General features: G+C 47.3%; 1 protein-coding gene across 8 annotated transcripts in view; it reads left to right on the top strand.

Annotated features, from left to right (window-relative positions):
* Nucleotides 1–2,859: 2,859 nt before the first annotated feature.
* The window catches only part of UBTF (upstream binding transcription factor), a 135,796-nt gene continuing 115,046 nt past the window's right edge, over nucleotides 2,860–23,609 (top strand). The window contains exons 1-2 of one of the 8 annotated variants that reach the window (XM_069237876.1): nucleotides 2,860–3,212; nucleotides 21,173–21,292. In XM_069237876.1, the coding sequence (XP_069093977.1) occupies nucleotides 21,235–21,292 (58 nt within the window). In that variant the 5' untranslated portion in view covers nucleotides 2,860–3,212; nucleotides 21,173–21,234. Of the gene's footprint in view, nucleotides 3,213–3,823; nucleotides 4,278–4,528; nucleotides 5,830–21,172; nucleotides 21,293–23,609 lie in introns of those variants that run through there. The other 7 variants (XM_069237878.1, XM_069237880.1, XM_069237879.1 and 4 more) reach the window with 7 other exon arrangements.

The raw sequence follows: 23,609 nt of genomic DNA, 5'->3' as shown, positions 1-23,609 counted from the left end.
TTCAAAGAGGTAATATACAGACATCATGCTATTTCACTTTTAAGATTTAGTAAACAGCACAATAATTGCATGTGGTATTTCTATAGCACAAAGCCAATCAAGAGGCAGCAGATCAATGTGCAAGGACAAAGGCAGACATCTAGTCAACAAACAACTGGATGAATAGCTGGGATCTGAAAGAGATGGGTACTGTATGTGGAACCTGCACAACACAAAGGCTTTTTACATGCTGCACATGAGTAGTCAGATCAGCACTGTGGCTGATTACAGTTTTTACCAGGCGTTTTATGTTTAGATACAGAGTGGCAGGCACCAAGAGATCTCTTTGTGCGGATGCTAGCACTCTACCATGTAGAAAAGAACCTTTTGGGTAGTGCTGGCTTTGAATTCTGCAGAACATCTCAAGTAGTAAATACTCAACTAAGCGGGTCAGTGACAGATTGTCTACGGCGTCTTGAAAAACGTATCTGTATTGGCTATGAGATCCAACGCATAACGTGCCTGTTCAAGAGGGACGGGGTAAGCGTGCGCAGCAAATTGAAAATGTAAGTTACTGTGTGTATACTAGCGTGCGCAGGGGTCTGGTCGTCTACATGTACTGCATCTTAAATTCATCAGCGCCGATGCCTGTTCTCCAGTGACATCAGAGGCTTAAATTAGCATACGGATGTGTGTCGCAATGCAAACGAACCCAAGATATTTGCCCCATCCATCGGCCAAAACACACACACGGCGTACAGTCCCTCTACCTAAACACACACAAGCAAACGCATTTCCCAATGACAGGCTGTTGAGGAATGAGGCAGGATTTTCAAGGACGTGATCAGGGAAACAGGAACGACCTGTTGCAGGCTCGACAGCAGCTTTGTTCCAATGTAGTTAGAAGCAGTGTGTCTAGTCAATGCCAACAAAGCATTTGTGTGTTGTGCCAAATAGGCATTAGCCACCTGGACATATTAGCATGCGTCGCAGATATAATGTAGCGACATCTCCGAACAAGTAAAGTGCCGAGTGCTCCGAATGAACACAGCCTTAAACAAAATATATACACGAGCAGAGAGCGGGCATCTTTCCACGGCCCGCCCCTGCTTACTGCAAGGAGGGCAGACAGAAAACGCAAGCAAATTAAACGCTATGGTGTATGGAGAATCTGTTTGTTTATTTGGAGGCGGAGAAGGACATATTAGACACTTCTGCATTGCACCCAATTGCCATTCCCTTGTTAAGATCTCATTGGGCCTATCATCCGTTTCAGCAGGCGGACTCGAGTCAGGGATTGGATAGCAGGCGATGACGCCCCTGACAACAAAGGTGGAGTTGGAAAAAAAATCTGATAAAAAAAAAATAATAAAGTGTACGTGGAAAGAGGGAGGCAAACGTCACATCTCCTCCCCTGCCTCCATGCTAACGTCAGTTTCAACTGGGCAGAGAATAGACATTTTAAATACCAAGAGCTAGAAATAAAATGTAGCGATCTAGTGGCAGCAGTTTTCGGTTGGCAAGAAGAGGGTGAGGCCAGCTGGTGCTAACCTGTTCTCGTGTACCTCCCCAAATTAAGCACCAGGGAGACAGACAGCAGAGCAAGATTAAGGAAGCAAGTGGTATAACATACGGGCACTCGATGGCAGGAACAGACAAGGGGTGGTGCGAATTGTGTGTGTGTAAGCCGGGCATCTGGGAGAGGAGGGGCATTGTAAATAAGTGAGAGGGGGCTGAGCAGCGCCTTTACCACCTGCTCGCGCTGAGAAAGTGTGGGAAAAGCTGTACCAGACAAGGGCGGATCGTGCAATGCAGGAACAGGGTGGCATTCTGAAAAGCCGTGGGTCACACCAAGATTGTCAGTCTGTCCGGGCGGTGGGATGGCAGTCTGAAGGAAGTCAAGACTATTTAGGGAAAGATATTTGTAGTCCGGTATCTGGTACGAGCAGGTGTAGGGGACACAGCAACCAGGTTTGGCTGCCTGGCATCCCGCGGTGTGCTGTGCCTGCGAGTTAGGAGAAATGTGTGTTTCTGCCTGTGGTGGCTTTTCTTCCAGCAGTCAGATTTAGCGCGGTTTAGGCAAGTGGTCCGTGGGGTCCTGGAAAAGGCAAGTGGTCCGCGGGCATAGAAAAGGAAATGTGCGTGAGGCCAGAAACTATCATTAGAAATAGGGGTTGATTACGGGCGTTCTGTGGCACAGAATGGCCTGGCATCTCTGGCAACTCTTCATGTTAGTAGGAGCTCGCTGCCTGCGACAAACAGTGACAAGCAACAACCAGCTCATACTTGATGTTATTATGCAAGACGTCTAAAGAATTCGCTTGTCATTGGTGTGGGCAGGCACTGAGTTCTGCAATAATGTGTGAAGCCCTCCTTCTCTAAGCCCGTCTGTAAGGCAGTCAGCACTGGTAGCTCCCCCTTGTGCCTGGCGCTCTATTCCAGGACAAACACTACAAAGTTTAGGTGTGCCTGTCGGATCGGACTACAGAAAATGGGAGTAGTCCGCCTTTACCATGTTTTTCAGAGGCAAGAGCCAGCCGAAACGCATAGCGGTGCATGTCGTCCCAAGCTTGAGACTGAACTGCAGTTAAACCAGCTGGCTTGAGATAGGTAGCGAAGACTCGTCTAATGTTTTGCCGTGCTTGGCTCGCCGCTCCGAGGCGAACAGCAAACCCTCCTTGGTTGTCTCCACTGTAGATCGCGAGGAGCAGGCACAAACAGCAATGCCCCCTGCTCTGAGGCAGGCAGTAGCACAGCCCTCCCTCTCCGTCCGCCTGGCTCCGCTGCTCTGCTGTGGGGTCGGCGCAGGCTGGAGCCCGCTGGCTGATTGGAAGAGAGGGGGAGGCAGAGCAGAGCGAGCGGGATGGAGGGGCGGGGGAAGAGCCGCTCTCTGCGGGGACTGGAGCCAGTCCACGCCCGGGGCAGCAGCGAGCCCGCAGAGCTGGAGAGCAGACAAAGCAGGCACAGAAAGGGGGAAGGGAAGGCCAGTAAAGAACGAAGCGAGGAGATCCGGCACGGAGAAAAGAGAGGGGCGATCCAGTGCCCGGCGGAGAAACATGGGCGATCTAGCCCCGTGTTAAGTAGGCGAAGGAAAGATCCAGCACTGGGCTGAGGAAGAGTAATGAATCCAACAGCGGACTGAAGGGGAGAAAAGGCGATCCAACACCGAGCTAAGAGGGAGCACGGCAATTCCAGCACCGGACTAATGAGGACAGATCCGGCGCAAGGCTAAGGTATGGGAAATTCTACGGAACCGGGTTAAGAACCGGGGCCGTGCATCGGGGTAGGCAGGAGGGAGCCAGCATAGGGATAAATAAACGGAGATCCCACAGAACCGGGTTAAGGGGAGAACGGCACATCAAGCACCGAGAGTAAAGAAAAGGAAGAGCCACCTCGAAGGTTAAAAAAATGGTGAGATTGAGAAAACAGATCCAAGAACATATCTAGCGCTGGGGTCAAAAGAGATCACCCGGGCAGCGCCAAGGAAAAAGGAGAGCCTGTGCCATGGGGAAAGAGAATCGGAGATCCGCCGTAACCGAACCAAGGGCAAGTCTAAATCGAGAGCACCAACACAGGATAACGCGAAAGGGAGAGCCAGCACGGAATTTAGAAGGGTAATCAAGCATAGGATTGAGAAGGGGAGACCCCGCAACGGGGTAGAGTTACGGGGGGCTACCATAGAACTAGGAAGGGGGAGCTTGCACAGTACTGGGAAGAAAGCAGCAGCGCAGGCAGCGGAGCAGGGAGGCTTCGGCAGCGCCTGCTGCAGCAGGGGGAGGGGAGCGGCAGCGCCGCGCGGGCTGTAGGGGAGGAAAGAGGCCGACAGGCAGGGGGAGGAGGAGGCAGCCGCAGCCCGAGGAGAGGGAGCGAGCGGCAGTACCAGGGGAGCCCGCGAGAGCAGGGGGAGGAGAGCGAGCAGCGCCAGCCGGAGAGGACAGGGGGAGGAGACCAGAGCAGCAGCCGGACACAGGAGTACCGAGGGAGCCGAGAGCAGGGGGAGGGGACGAGCAGCAGCACCAGCCGGGCCGAGGCCACAGGAGGCGGAGGCAGCCGCACTGAGGAAGCGGCTTGCAGGGGAAGCAGAGCAACCGAAGCGAGGACGGGAGGGGAGGCGGCCTCGGTAGCCTGAAATACGGAGGGAGGAGACCCGACCACAGCAACAGAAAAGGGGACGAAAAGCACAGGCTGAGGAGATACTGGAGAAGGCGACAGCCTTATCGAGAAGAACGGAGGGGAGACGAGGAGGCCGTAGCAGAGCAGCCACCCCCGGCCTGAGACAGTGGGCTGCAGGCACTGAGGTAAGGAGCACAGAGGGACCGCGGGGAACGGGCCGAGGGGAGCCCCCACGGCAGGGCTGACGAGGGCCGGCGGGAAGGGCGGCTCTGTGAGGTGAGCAGCTCCGTTAGCAGGGGCGCGGGAAGCCCCGGAGACGGCGCGCGAGGAGGCCTCGTGGGATGCAGCCGGAACCGTCGCGCGCCGTGTGAGGCCGCCGCGGGAGCGTGGCTGGGATCCCTGACTGGCCGCTCCGCCGACTCCTCACTGTGGGCCTGACTGACCCGCTCTCCACACCGCCGCTCTTCCCCGTTGATACTCTTCGTTCCCGGGCTTCACCCTTTCGGAGCCGGTTGCGGGGCACACTTGACGCTCTCTTTACTCAGGCTGACCCATGGTCACCAAGTGCATCCCCTTTACCCGAAGACGAGACACTTCAGGACGGGTTCGCACTGCAGCCCGACATCCACCCACGTCCCTCTATCGTACCCGCGGCTCAGGGTGTTACAGCCCAAGCTCTGCCTTATACGCAGGATCCCCCTCTTCGGGCGTTTCACGGTCGCTAGAGAAGAGGCGGCTGCCTTCTCTCACGGGCCCGAAGCCGCGGGGGGTTTGTTTACTACGATCCCGCACATCTTTCCCGGGTCGTCGGTAGACAGTTCTTCCCGTAGGGCCCCGGTCGGGACGAGGTTCCGTCAAATCAGGGGTAGCGAATACGGAGCGCCGCTTTCCCGGTCGACGCCGGGCCCTCTAGTCCGAAACCCTGTTCTGAGACGCCGCCCCTTTAGTCGGTCGACGTTTCTTCTCCGCCCCAGCTCCCGTACCCCCACCATGTCTGCCCCCAGGCTGCGCGACGGGCTGCGCCGGAGCCGGGTTTGTACCGCCCCCACCCGGAGAGCCTGTGCGGAGAGGGGGCGGAGACCGGGCGGGAGGGGCGCGGTAAAGAGGCCTTACCCCTACCGGGACCTTTAACCCTGCAGGGCCCAGCGAAGGGACACGGGGCTCCCCGCTCCCAGGGTCAAGAAAGGCTAAAACGTACCTAGGTGAGACATAGTCCAGAACAGCCGATTTACGAACTACACACGAAGGGGCAGCCAGGAGATGGGGAGAGGGGAAGCCGGGCTGGTTAGAGCACACGGTAATGGACTGCCGTATCCAGCCCGCCACAGCCCGTGAAAAAACTATACCCTCCAAGCACGGGGCATAGAATTTCCGAGCCACGACCCGGAGTAGCCAAAAGAAAGACCTAGACAAGGAGACGCTCTTTAGGAGAGGTCAAGGCAGAGGAAAGCCATCGTTCATACAGAAGCTAATGTGTTCATGGCAGGGACTAGAAGAGAGGCACTGACATTTAGAACACGGGCACTACTTAAGTACAGAAACCGCAGCATAAGGACCAGTAAGGTGATCAAACAGGTCATGATTAGAAGATGAAGCACAAGACAGACTTCGGCTCCCAGCACAGGAGCCAGAAGAGAGGTAAAGGTACCCACCCAGGCCAAGGACCAGAGGAGAGTTGGCTAGAAGACTCCCCAAATATACTCGCCTTACGGACCAGAAGAAGGTCACGCTGGACAGGTCAGTGAGAGACCAATGGCAAACAGAGTAGGTTCAAGATTAACAGAGAGGCCAGGCATATCCGAGCATGAGTAAAATTAGAAAATTGGCAATACCAGCAGCTTGCATAGTTCATTACATAAAGCCTATATACACAGTTGAAGTGTTCAGAGTAGAGGCTAGATACTCTTAAGGGGACGGAAGAGACGTTATCCACTGGCACCCTCAATAAATCCAGACCGGAGGCTATGTGTACTGAGCTTGTTACCCAAAGTAATATAAGGCGCTCAGCCTAGGGGCCCTGATAAGACACAAGGCATTTAGCTTAGATATTAGGGACATGCAGTAGTATGTCTCAAGAGTCTTTGGAACCTAACTGTGCCCAGAACGCTCATTTAAGGAGTTTTAAGAGATGGTGGGGACACAACTGAAAGGCCAGAAGATGCTAGGGACCCAGAAGACCTAATGGGCACGAGATCCAGGGACTTAGAAAAGGCCAGCTCATTGTATACAAAAAAGGCTATGACCAAGCAGCATTAGGCCCAGAAGAAGCAGGGAGCACCTGCTTAGGAGCCTAGAAGAGATGGCAGTGACACTAAAATTAATTGCTGAAGAGGGGCAAGGAACACCAGCGTAAGGGGCACAGGCAGTGCTATGGAGATCGAATAAAGGGGTCTAGAAGAGATGGTGTGGATGAGGTCCAGAAGTGACTACACTGATCCAGCTAAAGGGACTATAGTGCTTAGCGTTGTCCAGCTCAAGGGACCAAAAGAAGTTCAGAGGCCTGAAAGAGGCCACAGATATACTGCTCAGTGAAAGTCAAGGATACCCAACTCAGAGGCTTGCTTGGGGCCACAGAAGAGGATCGCACAGTGATCTAAGTGCCTGCTTCTAAAAGCTGTGTATGACCCTGTGGTTACATGTTCAAATCCCGCAAGGTGTAATCCAGCCACCTAAAAGGCTGCAGACACTGAGCAGAGGGGATATAGGCTTGAGGGTCAGTGGCCAAGAGGTTTGAACAAAGGCTATGAAAGCCCAACTTGAGGTTCCAGAAACGACTCATCAGTTCAGGGGCCCCCAAGAAGCCATGGATACTCAGCTCAGGAAACAAGAACAGCCTATTGATAGCAGTCTCAGAGCCTGAGATCGGGACAGGAACTCCGAACTCGGGTGTAGACTAGACCAACAGAATGGTACAGAGCCTTATAGCTAATAACCAAGCAACACCACTGGTCATGTTCAAATATATGCAAGTCAGATTCTGCCACAGAAGAGCTGGAAACCCTGGATGAGGTGCATAGACGATGACGTTTACATCTAGCCCAAACAGGTAGATGCCACAAGCAGGTGGATGTACTTGCCTATCTTAGACAATAAGGGGAACGAATGTGCACCCAGCTCAGGTGGTGACAGTTACATTCAGCACTTAAGTGACTGGTTGAGTGGTTAGAGATTGGGTTAGACACAACACGTAGCTTGTGTTGTTTGAGAGATCTATGACACCCAGTTCAGGAAGATGGAGCGATCTGGCACCGTCTCTGGTAGTTGGATTGAATCATCTGTTGATACTGAGATGGACTGGGAAATCTTTTGAAACTTAAACTAGGTGATGGGAAATCTATTGAGACCTCACTCACGTGGCAGGTAAATCTGTTGAGACAGTCTAATTGTGGCTAACTCCAACATGGAACTGCTGGGAACCTTTCCTTAGGGTCACAGAAGTAGACATTACCACCCAACTCAGGCAGATGCCAAGGGCAGAGGGATCGAGCAACACAGTAGGAAGCATGATGAATCTAATGATACCTATCTCGAGTGGACACCCTAGGCCTTTAAGCAGAAATGGCTGAGGACACTAATAAAGGATCTTGGAGAGTTAGTGGACGCCCTCTTGGACACCCAACTCAGGGTCTCAGAAGATGGTGCTAAAACGAGTCCACTATCTCAGTCTGTTGTCTCTTAGGGGAGGCAATGGAGAACCAGCTCACATAGTAGTAGGGAGATCTGACCCCCAGACCAGGCAGCGGAATGATCTGCTACACAGGTCATATGGTATAGAGGATTCAAAGTTGCTCATCTTAGCAGGAATTATCTATTGATATAGAATTCAGGTGGTGGGAGCACTTGGTTGACTCCGAACTTATCACCTGTGATAGAGATCCATCTTAGCTAGGAAGAAAGATCTGTCGCCCAGCTTAGATGATGAATGAAATTTGTGGATAACCTCACGCTGGTGGCAGAAGCTACATGTTCACTGCCTGATCATTTTTTTTGGGGGGGGGGGGGTGCAAGGGGTGTTGTTGAAAGGCGGGAGTGGTCTACCGACCCAGTCATCTTGGATGTCTTATGACACACCCCTCAGGGCAGGGAAAGTGGTGGTAGGGGACACATGATAGGAACCAAGAAGAAGCTTAGAACGCCCTAAACAGCCTGCCTAAGGGCATGTGAGAGGCTAGGGTTGCCCTATGTGGAGATCCATAAGCAAGGTTAGGCACACCATTTGCCGAGGCCAAGACACGTCAAGGCCCTGGTCAACTGAGGCTACCCAGCTGACGGGAATTAGAGACACTAAGGGTCCCAAAAGTTTTTAGACACCCAATTCATGGGTTGAGACGTAGGTAGGCACCCATCTCAGAAGACGTAAGGGATATCTAGTTCAGCCGGCCCCCAAAAGAGCGTTTGAACATCAAGCCGAGGAGTCTAAATGAGTTTCAGGTTCACGAGTGAAAAGGTGGATATTTGGTTCTGTGCATAACGATTGCTGTAAATATGACTACAACAGGAATGACACTATTATTAAAAAGACAGAGGTGAGATCGTTTTCATATGTGCACTAGTAAGTGGAGGAAATAGATTGTAGAAACCGCTACTAAAAGGAACTGGAACAGAACGTATTACAGATACTTGCAAAGCATTGCAGTTAGCTTGAATTTAAAAAAAAAAGTGAATACAGAGTTTTAAAAGGAAAACAGCATTTAAAATAGTGCAAAATGTTCAACAGGGATTTCCGTTGTATCATTTAAAAAGCAATCATCTTTTTGACATAATAACGAGCAGAATTTGGCAATATTTTATTACAATGAAATTAAAATGTATCCAAGTCTAACTAGATTCTAAAATCAAATGCTGCTCTACATCTTTGCAGAATCCTACTGAACACACTTTACCCAAAGCCGAATCCTTATATAAAAGACAAACCGCATAATTCCAATTATAACTGAAAGCACCTCCGCGGTAACTGATGAGTTTGGGCACTCAGTAAGTCAATGGACATGAACTTTAAAATTCATCATTATGGTCTTACCTCCATTTCTCAACCTATTGACTGTTCTGCATTCACCCATTTACCCATCCACAGTAAAAAGGAAACACAAGCTCAACGAGTATGTTGAACATTTATTTAAAAGAATAAAGGTAGAAAAAAGAAAACATACAGCCGCATAAGCTTGCAATAAAAGCGAGTGGCTGTCTTCAGAATTATTGTACATAGTGTTATTGTTATTTAAAGTTTTACCTTAGCTGCCACATTTAAAAGCAACATGCTGACCACCTGGGAGTGAAAAACATGAATGCAGTATGCATAGTACCTTTGCATGGCTGCTCAGCAAACATGGTCCTGGGTAATTAATTAAAAAAGTTAAGGTGTATAGTGTATCATTGCTAATTGTATTGTATAATACATAATTGGATAATTGCTAACTGATCGGAGTGGCCAATGTAATGCTTCTAAACATGCTGAACGGGTAGATACTGGTACACTATGGACAATACCAAGATGACTGCGCAGTTTCGAAATGGTGGCTATAAAGGATGCAGCACAATGCAGGTTAAATTCAGCTGCAAGTATAACACTATTTTTGAGGCTGCAGGATGCTCCTAAAGAAAATCATTAAAAGGAAACAAATGAAAAGGGTTCCATAAAAAGAAAAAACAAGCAAATTATCGCCTAATACGTTTTTAATTTTACCAACCAACAGTTTTAATAAACCCATTTTATTACACAAAACTAAACATTACACATAAAAGGTTTTGCACAGCTGACGGAAGATGAGCTTTTAAGAGACAAACTGTTGTGTGAATCAGATGTCTATGTTTTATGCACTTAAAGTTGCTAATGGGTACATTACATTAATAAAGTATTTTCTCTGTAGAGTCTTTAAAGTAAAGTTTTCCTTTCTTTGAGTTCTTTTTTTCCTATCTTTTGGAAACAATTTAAGAAAGCTTGATTATAATTTTCTTTCAAGAGAAAATCAATTTTGTTTGATCCGTTGCCGCAGGGCCCCTAAAATCAGTAGCTCTTGCCTACTTTGCCTATTTGGTAATCCAGTACTGGGCTGGAGGGCGGGATGGGAGGCATCACGGACAGAGGCCGTGCAACACAGAGGGTATGGAGGGGGGAAGCACTATGATGCTTCTGGTGGTGCTCACACCATAGCATTTTTGTTGTTGTTCTTATGGCAGGTAGGTGTAGGCAAGCAGCAACAGTAGAGGGAGGTGAGGGGTAAGCAACAACTGAAGGGGATGTGGCAAGCATCAACAGCAGGAGGGAGAGGAGCAATGAAAGTGGGAGGGAGAGGAGTGGGGGCAAGCAAAAACTCTTCGAGGGATGGCAGGTGCAAGCAGCAAGGGAGCCAACTGAAAAAGACACTCTGGTAGATAGGTTAAACACAAAGAAAACATAGGCCTACAGAAATGCACAGTGGAAGGACTCAAGTAAGAGTTCTATGCTCCAGGGGAGGAACAAACATATGAAGAGGAAGGGAGGGGTGAACACCCAAAGAAGAAGAAAGCATACAGCAGCTGACCCATAAGAAGCAAACAAACGAGTGACAATGAAGCTAACTAATGGGGAGCAAAGGTCAGGCTGTAACCCCACTGATAGAAAACAAAAGAGCATGAAGCGACAACGAATGAGCTGCCTTGGCGAGACCTAAAAAGAAAACTAAAAGAATGTCCAGTAGCCAGACACAGAAGCACACTAATTTTCAAACAGGTTTGCAGATGTGATCAAGCAAAATGCAGTTTCTCAGAGGGCAATAGAGACCATGGCAGAAAAGCCAAAACCCATTGCTCATGCAGTATGCTGTCATGGGTGAAGCCGAATATGACTGACATTCAAACAAACAAAGAGGACTAACCCAAAGTGTTTTTTTAAATTAATTTCTTATTACAAGGACATTGCATACAATCACACTTGGCATACCTGTTAATTGGTCTTTAGCAAGGAAAATCGTAATGCATCTTCTACCCTAAGGGTTTGTCAAATGAAGTAGCCACACCAAAATCTTTGCTTACTGCAGTAGGCTGAAAACTTTCTAAGTTGGGCCTACTTTGTTTGTCATAAATATTCTTAATAAAAAGATTAGAATTATGGCTCTGACATAAATCTTTCCAATGAGCCAATTTGGCTGGTAGGCTTTATCATTGGCATTTCACCATAAGGTTCACCACAGAAAGCAAAACACATGAAATTTAGTTTTTTTTTGTTTGTACCCGCTGAGTGCAGTTGAAACTGATACTCTGCTCTGTGGGTGAAAAAATATCCCAAAAGGTTTTTAAAACAGTTTTAGGGGCTAGGTAATGTATTTGCCTTATGCTTTTAAGGCAAATACTTTGTCCAGTCTCCAAAGTGCACTTCAAAGAGAGGTCTGTGTTAAGCACCTGTCTGCAGTATCCATAGTCATGCTTCCTTGCATTGAAGAGCACCGCCAGGGCCCATTGTAATGAATCTAATGTGATTATCATGAAGTTATTTCAGATGTCCACTCCCTGAGAGTGTTGGATATCATATGATTATCATTAAGTTATTTCAAACTTCTTCCACCTCCTGAGAGTGCTGGATGTCTCAAGAATTCCTCATTACTTGCTTTCCTTCAAGCCCACAATGAGGAATTCTTGTTTTGATGACCATTCTTCTCTTTTTCTACTCCACGGAAGGCAGATGCAGTAACAGCAATATTATCTGCAGTTTCGGATCTGCTCACCATGGATAGGGAAAAGGGTGTTTTACCCACCATAACAAACTCAGGCCTACTATGTCAGTGTATAGTCATAGAATTACACATATATAGAAAATTAGTTGGCAGAACAATATATAGTTCTTCCTCAAACTGGATTACAAGGATTCTCAAATCGCAAAATTTTTACTATGATGTTATGTTGCAGTGGGTAACTAACACCCTCGGCTACTAATGGTTATCCGAGTTTCTCTGTTACAAAATACCTGGCTGTAAGCTTTAACACAGTGTCATGAAATCCACCCTTAAAGGACTTTTGGCTATAACATGTGTAGGAAGCTGGCCTGGTGTGTGGCGGGTACCTAAGGTACTTACACCTTATTTCAGGTATTTCCTGTTAGTGTAGTGTAGCCAGTGTCTAGAAGCCAGGCTCTCTAGAGGTAGTTGTGGATGAGCAGCCAACGTTTATTTAGGAGACATGCAAAGTTCATGCAATACCACTGTAGTCACACAGCACTTACACACATGAAAGAAAACACTCAGTTGTACAAAATAAAGGTACTTTATTTTTTTAACAAATCACCACAAAATACTAGAAGGGTAACCTACCATTAGGAGGTATTACTCTAAATATATACACTAGTAATCAGAAATAGGAATAGAAAAGGTTAGAAAACAGTGCAAATAGCAATAACCAATAGTGACCCTAGGGGGAGCACAAACCATATACTATAAATTAGAATGCGAATAAGGTACCCCAACCTAGGTAAGTAAAATGTGTAGAGGGGAGCTGGGAGTACTAGAAAACCACAGAGGTAAGTAACACAGTGCCCCAGTACCTCCCAGTGACCAGGAATGCAGGAGTAAATGATTGAATTTTCACCAAACCACCCACAAGGAGGAAAAGAAGAAAAAGAAGACACCCAGAGAAGGCTGCAAGAAAACCAGCGGTGGATTCCTCAAGAAAGAACACATGTGGAGACAGGGGACCAAGTCCAAGAGTCATAGCAGAGTCCAGGAGGCGTAGGAGCTACTACCCACCCAGCTGTAGTTGCAGGAGTTGGTCGACGGTAATGAAGAACAGGTCAGCACTGCAGCCCAAGAGCCGGAGAAGAGTTCCTGATGGATGCAGCTGATGTCCCACGCTGGAAGGAAAATTGCAGACGTGTGTTGGTGCAGGAATTCCACCAACAAGCCTTGGCAAAAGCAAACTCACTTTTAGTTGAAAAGTGGTGCTGCCGGAGACGAGCAGGCCAGGGAGGACTCAACTCAGGTGGGGGAGTCACAGGGGACCCACAGCGTCGCGCAGAGTCCACAGGAGCAGAGGCAGCACCCACAGGAGTCCCACAGGATGGGGACACAGAAGTCGTAGAAGGAGCCCACGCAGCACTACAGGAAGGGATCCCAAACCGCAGGAAAGCCACGCAGAGGGCTGTGCATCACAGGAAGGAGTGCTGGGGACTTGAGCTACACATCGCCTGAAGATCAATTAGAGGAGATGCAAACAAGCCCTGGCAGCTGCAAGAGACATGTGCACGGGGGCACTGTCCTGCGTTGTAAGGCAAAGGCTTACCTCCACCAAAGTTGGACAGCTGGCAGAGAGGACCAAGAGGACTACTCCAGACCACCACCCGTGATGCAGGATCCACGCAGCTCAAGATGAGGGGAGATCCACGTAGCAGGTTGTTGCTTGCTGTAGGTGCCTCCGGGTGCAGGGGAGTGACTCCGTCACTCCAAGGGAGATTCCTTCTTCTTCTTGTGCAGGCTGAAGAGTTGCAGTCTTCTGAGGATGCACAGTGAGGGAAATGTTGCAAAGCTGGCAGGAGCCCTGGAAACACTGTTGCAGAAGAGTCCTTTCTTATTAGAGGCAGCTTGCCGGGTCCTGGAGCTTCCAGTCGCAGTTCCAGAGGCCAGACATCAAAGCAGATTCTTCCTGGAATCTTGCAAGCCAAATCTGAGGACCCACCTAAGAGAACAACCCTAAATAGCCCTGAAAGGGGGATTGGTCACCTAACCAGGTAAGCACATATCAGGAGGGGGCTCTGATTTCACCTGCTTGGCCTGGCCACTCAGGTGCTCCCAGAGTTCCATGCCAACTTTGGAAACAAGATGGCAGAACCCAGGGACCCTCTAGAGGAGCTCTGGGCACCACCCCTGGGGTGGTGATGGACAGGGGAGCGGTCACCCCCCTTTCCATTCAGTTTTGCGCAAGAGCAGGGACTGGGGGGTCTCTGAACCGATGTGTATTGGTTTATGCACGGAGCCTTCAAAGCAAACCAGTGGCTTGGGGAGACTACCTCTCATAAGCCAGTCACACCTATTTCCAAAGGGAGAGGGTGTTACCTCCCTCTCCCAAAGGAAATCCTTTTTTCCGCCTTCCTGAGCTTGATCAGATCAAGCAGCAGTAGGGCAGAAACCTGTCTGAGAGGTGGCAGAAGCTGGGCTGCCCGGAAAACCCTGTAAGACTGGTGGTATCAAAGCCGGGGGTCCTCTAAGGAACTCCCAGAGCGCATGGAATCATACTTCCAATACTTGCAACAGTATTGGCATACGATTCCAACATGTTTGATTCCAAACATGCCCAGGTTCGGAGTTACCATTATGTAGCTGGACATAGGTAGTGACCTATGTCCAGTACACGCATAAAATGGCGTCCCCGCACTCACAAAGACCAGGAAAATGGATCCAGAGTTTGTGGGGGAACCTCTGCTAGTGCAGGGGTGTCCTCACACACATGTACATGCACCCTGTCCCCTGGGCTGAGAGGTCCTACCCTAGGGGTGACTTACAGTGATCTGGTGTAGTGCCCTGTAGTGAAAACAGGTGCATGCACCCATTTCACGCAGGCTGCAATGGTTAGCAGGATCCCAGTAGATAGTCAAACACACTGACAACAGGCAGAAAATGGGGGTAACCATGCCAAGAAAGAGGGTACTTTCCTACAATATATTTTTTCACAATAAATATGTCAGGCTTACTGCCTTTTTCATAACTTTTCATAATAAATCAGGTAGCCCGATTAAATCCATCAGATTGAGAAGGAGTGAGTTAGCTGTTGCAAAGGTCTCACTGAACTATAAACCATTGCCTTACCATAATGCACAGCTTCTAGAATGAAGACCAACACTCTCCGAGATTCTAAGTATCTAGATCAGGTTTAATGTGAACATTACTGGGTGTCATTGGCTACATAGCAGCTGTTACAGAAAAAATTGTCTGTGGATGAACAATAGCTTAAAAACATGTGAAGGGCAACCACTTAGAACTCCCCAACCTCCTTATTAGTCCGTCTCTAGTTCCAGACTACGCAGATCTGAAACTGCAAGAAAACATAACAAATCTGTAAAAGTTTCAAAAGTTTATTCTAAGAGTTCCATTACTGTATCTGTTTTGTCCTACCTTGCTGTCCACTCAGTCAGCATTATGTGTTCCAGCCGACTCTGTTTTTGTTAGAATTATGGCCTCCGGTTGGGGAATTAGTTTTTGTTTTGTTTTTAACTAATTAGGTTTTGACCAGGTTCAGCTGACAATTGATCTGGTGACCATTGCAGTATCTGGAAAAGAATGCAGTTGTTTGAGCTACTGCTTGAGCGGATGTACTTTGTGCAAATTTGCTGTTACAGTCCTTGATGCTCAGAGTAGGCATGCAATCTACATTGAAAATAAACATTTATAAACACTTTCAAGGGATGCCAGCTGGCTTGTTTGGAGGGCACCATAATGTATTGCTGGTACACATGCTGGAATTCCCTTTCTAATTCCATTCATGATCAGAGGTGTAGGAAATCTGCCTTTCTGTGTAGTCACCCTGGATTTCTTTGTCTCTTGCTGGGCCCTATATTTTTTCTGGTTTTAGAACTCTGGGCACTTTAACGCTTTCATCCAATAGTAAAGTGAGTGTGCTCCCCCTTTTAACATATTTAAATTGAAATACTCCTAATTGGAATATCTAACTTGCCTATAAGCCCCTAGTATATGGTACAAAGTTTATCCAGAAAGTGTGTAGCAGTGTAAAACCTGCAATTCCACCTGTTTAGAATGAACCCCTTTGACAGGTAAAACCCCCTTTTAAAAATTAATAAGTAATCCTGTATATGTTAGTAGCACACACAGCAGGGTGCATGCTATTTAAAAGTAGGGCATTTAGAAATGTAATGTTAACATGTACTTACAGTGACTTGTATCCAAAAGCTATTTTTCATTTTGGAAGGACTAGCTGTACTATAAAGAAAAACAAATTACAGATAAAAATCCTAATATTGTATCTCAGGAGTGGGACCAGCTAGAAAAATAATTAACTATTTCAATAGTGATTAAAAATCAAATTGATTAATGAAGTCAGATTTTTCATACATTCTAAGGAAAAGTACTTTTTAAAAAGCTGCCTTTTTCCTGATGTTCTTGGAAGCTAATTTGCCCTGGCTCTCCAGCTCTCCCATCTGGTAATTAGTCTTGAATAGGTGTGAAATGCCTCCCAGGAGCAACAATAGACAAACCTGAATGGGTACATCTGAAGTACACAGAATATGCAGGGTGGTGCAGCGGGCATCCTTTTCGACACTACAGTGTCAAGTCCTGCTTGACAGGTCTGCTGGGTTTACATATAACCCTAGGGTACACTTGAAAGAGGATAGAACTGGTTGCCAAGATAATTCTTGTGTATCCACCGCCTGGTTGCTAAATGACTCTTCTTTTGTTTTGTCAGACTACTGCCTCTAGGTATATTGTGTGTATGGTGGCCGACTAACTGGATTTCAGTGTTTGATGTGAGAGGACACTGGCATTACCAGAGTACGCTCCTCAAACACACCCACAGCCCTCTGAGCCCATGTTTAACGTGGCTGGAGACATTCACCATCTTGAACATGTACAGAGTGGGCAGGGTTGGCTTCAGGACTTTTTACCCCAATGGTTAGGGTGTGTCCAGGAGTAATTCCTACCAACTTGCTAGTGCAATGCATAAAGGTGGCCCCTCCAGGCACTCATTTTAGAACACTCTCTGAACCTGTGGAAGATCTGAAGAGGTCTGGGCCATCTGTCTGTGATCTGACACGAGCCCTGAAGTACTGGACCAGCTCCCTTCTTTTTTATTTACCCAGGACAAACAAGTGGACACCAATGGTCAGTACCGTCATGGCTACATGGAGGCAAAGAGCTGCAAGACGCCTTTTCATGGAAGGACACATGTGGCCAGTGGCAACCGGACCTGGACTGCACCCTTTTGTTGGCCTCTGCCTAACACCCTGTGGGTCTCCAACTGCCTACCCTGAGGTCCTGGGGGCTTTAGAAGTGTACTAAAGCTCCCAGGGTGGTAGATTAAGACTTACGGATGTTGACCAAAACAAACCAGGTTGGTGTATCCGACCCGGGCTTCATCAGGGGCCGCCTCAAATTGCGCCTGTGTCTGGCTCTACCACAACCATTGACTATCATTAGCACTTTGTGCTTTTTGGCTTTATTTATACTTGAAACTTCAAAAATGTATATCTACAGTACCCCTTATTGGAATTTTTGTAATTTTGTTAATTATTTTAAGCTGTTTTTCTAAATCGGTTTGGGAGTATTTATTTGGCATACAGTCCAGCCAGACCTTAAAAAATACAAATCTTTTTAAGAGTCCTCCCAGTAATGCACCAACTCCACATACAGTATAAGAGTTGTAAAGAGATTAAGCCACATTAGCTTCCACTACCATTTGTCCACTGCGTTTTTGTAGGAAGTTGGCTCTGTATATGCTATTTCAAAGTAGGAAATAGTGTGCACAGAGTCCAAGGGTTCCCCTTAGAGGTAAGATAGTGGTAAAAAGAGATAATTCTAATGCTCTGTGGTAGTGTGGTCGAGCAGTAGGCTTATCAGAGGGTAGTGTTAAGCATTTGTTGTACACACACAGGCAATAAATGAGGAACCCACACTCAAAGACAATTCCAGGCCAATAGGTTTTTATGTAGAAAAATATATTTTCTTAGTTTATTTTAAGAACCACACGTTCAAGATTTACAAACAATACTTCAGTATTTCACTCGGGTATCTTAGGAACTTTGAATCATCACAATAGCATGTACAGTTTTGGCAAAAATGGCAATAAGCTATTTTAAAATTGGACACTTAGTGCAAAAATCAACAGTTCCGGGGGGAGGTAAGTAAATGTTAGGTTCACAGGTAAGTAAAGCACTTACAGGGTTCAAAGTTGGGTCCAAGGTAGCCCACCATTGGGGGTTCAGGGCAACCCCAAAGTTACCACACCAGCAGCTCAGGGCCGGTCAGGTCTGCCCCGGTTCAAGTCTGCCAGCAGGTAAGTACCCGCGACTTCGGAGGGCAGACCAGGGGGTTTTTGTAGGGCACCGGGGGGGACACAAGCAGGCAGAGAAAGTACACCCTCAGTGGCACAGGTGCGGCCGGGTGCAGAGTGCAAACAGGCGTCTGGTTCGCAATAGGTTTCAGTGGGGAGACCCAGGGGTATCTTCAACGATGCAGGCAAGGGGGTGGCTCCTCGGGGTAGCCACCACCTGGGCTAGGAAGAGGGCCGTCTGGGGGTCGATCCTGCACTGGAGTTCGGTTCCTTCAGGTCCTGGGGGCTGCGGGTGCAGTGTGTTTTCCAGGCGTCGGATTCCTTGAAACAGGCAGTCGCGGTCAGGGGGAGCCTGTGGATTCCCTCTGCAGGCGTCGCTGTGGGGACTCAGGGGGGTCAACTCTAGCTACTCACGGGCTCGCAGTCGCCGGTGAGCCCTCCCTGTAGTGTTCGTTTTCCGCAGGTCGAGCCGGGGGCGTCGGGTGCAGAGTGGAAAGTCTCACGCTTCCGGCGGGCAACGTGTGGTCTTTAAAAGTTGCTTCTTTGTTGCAAAGTTGCAGTTTCTTTGGAACAGGGCCGCTGTCCTCTGGAGTTCTTGGTCCTTTTAGATGCAGAGTAGTCCTCTGAGGCTTCAGAGGTCGCTGGACCCTGGGGGACGCGTCGCTGTTGCAGTTTTTCCCGAAGTCGGGCGACAGGCCGGTGGGGCTGGGGCCAAAGCAGTTGGTGTCTCCATCTTCTCTGCAGGGCTTCAGGTCAGCAGTCCTTCATCTTCAGGTTGCAGGAATCTATCTTCCTTGGTTCTGGGGGCCCCTAAATACTCAATTTAGGGGTGTGTTTAGGTCTGGGAGGATAGTAGCCAGTGGCTACTAGCCCTGAGGGTGGCTACACCCTCTTTGTGCCTCCTCCCTGTGGGGAGGGGGGCACATCCCTAATCCTATTGGGGGAATCCTCCAGCAGCAAGATGGAGGATTTCTAAAAGTCAGAGTCACCTCAGCTCAGGACACCTTAGGGGTTGTCCTGACTGGCCAGTGACTCCTCCTTGTTTTCCTCATTATCTCCTCCAGCCTTGACGCCAAAAGTGGGGGCAGTGGCCGGAGGGGCGGGCATCTCCCCTAGCTGGGATGCCCTGTGGCGCTGTAACAAAGGGGGTGAGCCTTTGAGGCTCACCTCCAGGTGTTACAGTTCCTGCAGGGGGAGGTGTGGAGCACCTCCACCCAGTACAGGCTTTGTTCCTGGCCACAGAGTGACAAAGGCACTCTCCGCATGTGGCCAGCAATATGTCTGGTGTGTGGCAGGCTGGGAAAAACTAGTCAGCCCACACTGGAAGTCGGGTATGTTTTCAGGGGGCATCTCTAAGACGCCCTCTGGGTGTATATCACAATAAAATGTACACTGGCATCAGTGTGCATTTATTGTGCTGAGAAGTTTGATACCAAACTTCCCAGTTTTCAGTGTAGCCATTATGGTGCTGTGCAGTTCGTGTATGACAGACTCCCACACCATATACTCTTATGGCTACCCTGCACTTACAATGTCTAATGCCTTGCTTAGACACTGTAGGGGCATAGTGCTCATGCACCTATGCCCTCACCTGTGGTATAGTGCACCCTGCCTTAGGGCTGTAAGGCCTGCTAAAGGGGTGACTTATCTATGCCATAGGCAGTGTGAGGTTGGCATGGCACCCTGAGGGGAGTGCCATGTCGACTTAGTCATTTTCTCCCCACCAGCACACACAAGCTGGCAAGCAGTGTGTCTGTGCTGAGTGAGGGGTCCCTAGGGTGGCATAAGACATGCTGCAGCCCTTAGAGACCTTCCCTGGCATCAGGGCCCTTGGTACCAGGGGTACCAGTTACAAGGGACTTACCTGGGTGCCAGGGTTGTGCCAATTGTGGAGATAACGGTACATTTTAGGTGAAAGAACACTGGTGCTGGGGGCCTGTGATATCCAGCTTAGCTACAGTCGTCTCTGGCATATAAGAAGCCAGAAAGAGGGCTCTATGAATTGAGTGGTTGTCAATAATATCTGTTTGCAGTAGGAAGATAAGTTGAAATCGGGATGTGGTCACCTCTGCCAAATGCTGGGGGACGCTCAGCCGTAGATATTATGGTCCTCAACCACATGGGCCTGTCAAAGGCCAGGGACATTAACTTAATTGGCTTAGAAGAAAAGGTGTGGTCTGAGCCTTTTCAAGGAGATGTTTGGTATGCTTAGACTGTGGTTTCAGGTCATAAATCCACTGCTCAGGAGTCAAGGAGAGGCTGTGAAAAACCAGGCCAGGCAGTGTAAGTGATCTATCACAACCAGGTCAGGCAGAAGAGATATCATTTACCCAGGTCTTGTAGAACAAGGGATCTGTTGTTATTCATCCTAGGTGGTGGGAGGTATCTATTGATACCTAACTAAGGAGACATGAAGAATCTATTGACACTCATCTCTGGTGGTGGTGAAGTCTATTGACACCAAGCTAGTGAAGTTTATTGCCACCAAGTGGTGGGAGCTATCTAGAGATCTATTGGTCTCTAGTCCATGTGGACAAAAGTGACACCCAGGTGGGGTGAGAACCATGACGCACTGCGAGGTTGAGCTGTAAATCAAGCACATGTGAAAGAGCTACTGACCGATCAGGTGACATGATAGATTTATAACACACTGCTCAGGCTGCAGAAGGGATCTATGTTATTCTGCTCAGGCAACATGAGAGATCTGACATTCCGGTTTAGCGGCGGAAGAGATATATGGTACGTGAGAGCAGTGGTGAGAGAGATCTGTTGCACCTAGGTGTGTGGCAGGAGCGATCTATGGCAGCCAGCCCATGTGCAGCAAGAAACCTGTGGCCCTCAGCTCTGTGCAGCAAGAGATACTTGACACCCCGCTCAGGCTGAACAAGTGGTGTTTGGAATTCTTGTTAAGTTAAAACGAGGTCTCTGGCACCAATCTCATGTGCGGCAATTTATCTTTGACACCCAGTTTAGGCTGATCAAGAGGTCTTTGGCATCCCAGCTCAGGTGGCATAAGAAGAAAAAATGTACTAATACATTTGGTTGCAAGGTTGTAGATCAATGGGTGGTGAGGAGACAATATACATGTATTATAATGACAGTTTACTCCTTTACACAGAACTGCTGAGGAAACTACGAGCAGACCCCGTTGGCTGTGCATCGAGGGTGTTCTATCAGAGAATGAACGGAGAAGCAGATAGTTCTTCAGATACAGAAATGGCAGCTCCTAAAGATCAAGGTATGGTGGAATGTGCCTCACTCCTCCAGGTGAATCTGCATACTGATAAGTTTGGTACTCGTGGTTTTGCTGGTGCTCATGTGCAGGGCTGTAGGGTACATTGTCATTGTTTGGGACATATGTAAAATGGGATTATTCCTCAGAAATCAATTTCTATACATCCGTAGTAGTTGTTTTTGGCTAAGACCTCATGTTAAACATTGGGTAGTAGTACAGAAAGCCTCTACCATATTACTGTCTAATCCACATGGTTGGTCATCGACTTCAGCTGAGATGCAAAAAGCTTGTAAATTGTGTGTGCATATCACAGCTGGCCGTCCCCTTCACACTTGCAGTTGACATCCTCTTTCCTCTGATCAATGTTGCCAGCACACTGTTGTGCTCTATTACAACAAAATCCATGTTTTTACAAAGTGTAGACAAGATGTCATTGGAAAGCTTAAAGATCCACATATTCTATCCAGGGTATATGTCCTTGGGCACATTAAGCACTTTAAAAATACATAGTGGTGCACTATTTAATAAAACATATGTGGAAGACGCTCTAAAGCCGTTCTAAAAACGACTCTGAGATCAGTTTTGTTTTGACCAACTCACACCCCAGCACGCCAGGGTATGAGGCCAAAGGCACTATTTGTTATAAATCTAAATCCATTCACTGACTTTAATTGTAGCCATACATTAATTTAAATATTGTGTGTGTGAATTGTAGTATGCCTAGCTCTGCTTGTAACAGTGTTGCATATGCTCTATTTCACATATTTTGGATATATAAAGGGTACCAAGTCCAGTTGGTGTTAGAGCTTTTCATAATTGAAAGATGAAGAAGAAGTCCTATTGAAGTAAAGAGAACAAATTGATGCACAGACTTTGTAATTTTAGGAAGGCGATCATCTGGAGAGTGTTTTATTTTATAAGAGCTTATGCTGGTCTAGAGTACACAGTACGTTTCCATCCAGGTCTAGTTGATAATATTCCCCTGTGGTTACCATGGTTCTTGGGATGATTTACTAAAGGATAAGCAATATTTCCTAAGTTCATGGGTGCATAGTATCCTATCAAGTAATGGATGGTAAAATAACTATTAAAGAGGGATAACAAGTTACCAGTGGCCGGTGATCCATATTCTGGATTGGTTAAGGGTTTTTTGTCTGCAAAATTTTATGTACCAGACCGCCTTTGCTTCTGAAGTTTCCCAAGTATAATTTGTTTTGCAGTTTTAATTGGAATGCTAAAATGTAACCCTTGGTTAGTTAAACATGATGGACTTGTGATCACTATTGTAGCTTGTCATTACAATTACATGGCACACAAGCTTAGGGTTTTTGTTTTGCGAGCTGCACATTTTTGTCTATTTCAAACGGGTTTCCTTTATCAATGTGCCTTGCATTACCGTATTATGTTTTTTTTGTTTGTTGTTTTTGCTATATATGGGTTATTGTGGAAAAAATCGATATTCTAGTGGTACTCTTCTGCCTATCGTCATTAAAGCTTTGAAGTCTAGCCCAGCAGGTCTGTTTTGGTGATATTGTGAAAGTTATTTGCTGTCTCATATAGCGACCACTTCTCAAATGGTCAGGAACAATTTAATACCCTTCTTGCATACAAATCTGGTGACTGACTGGAATTAGCATTTAATAGGCATATTAGACGTATAAATCGTACTACTGATGTACTGTTGGGGCTGCAAAGATTAAAACTGTAAATTATGGACTGAAGATACAAATATTATTTGGAACTGAGTAATTTTCTCAGTTTCTTGTTATTTATCTGGATTGACCTCACATCTGCCTATTGGGAACGAAGTAATCCCTATGATATTTCTTGAATTCTATCTCAGCTGAGCTCACAAGTAATATTATGAACTGGGTAATTCTCTGACGTTTTTTGTAACACGTACTAGGGTTGACCTAACAAATACGTATTGGAACCAGTTCATTATCTTTGTTCCTTGTAAATTCCATCTGGGTTGACCTCACTAGTGCTTAGTACAAAATAAACGAGCAGAGCAAATTATAAACTTGATTAATTACCAGCAAAACACAAAAGGGATTATTCTGTTTTTGTCATAATTAACTTTCTTAAGTCTGCACAAATGGCACTGAGCTTATATGTACTCACCAACCAGTAATTTGACAACCAAGTACCTGGACAGTTAGAAAATCGATACTTTTTGCACTTTCAGTAACAGATCAAAGTCAACCTATGCACATACCATACCACCTCCAAGACAAGTATGATAGATGTTCTGTAAGTACCCTTGGAGAAGAACACACTGAACCAATTTTACAGACTCCTTTTATATCTCAAACAGTAT

Source organism: Pleurodeles waltl, chromosome 6, assembly GCF_031143425.1.
Source record: "Pleurodeles waltl isolate 20211129_DDA chromosome 6, aPleWal1.hap1.20221129, whole genome shotgun sequence".
NCBI classification, from domain to species: Eukaryota; Metazoa; Chordata; class Amphibia; order Caudata; family Salamandridae; genus Pleurodeles; species Pleurodeles waltl.
Note: the sequence above shows the minus strand (reverse complement) of the source record. Positions and strands in the feature narration are given on the sequence as shown.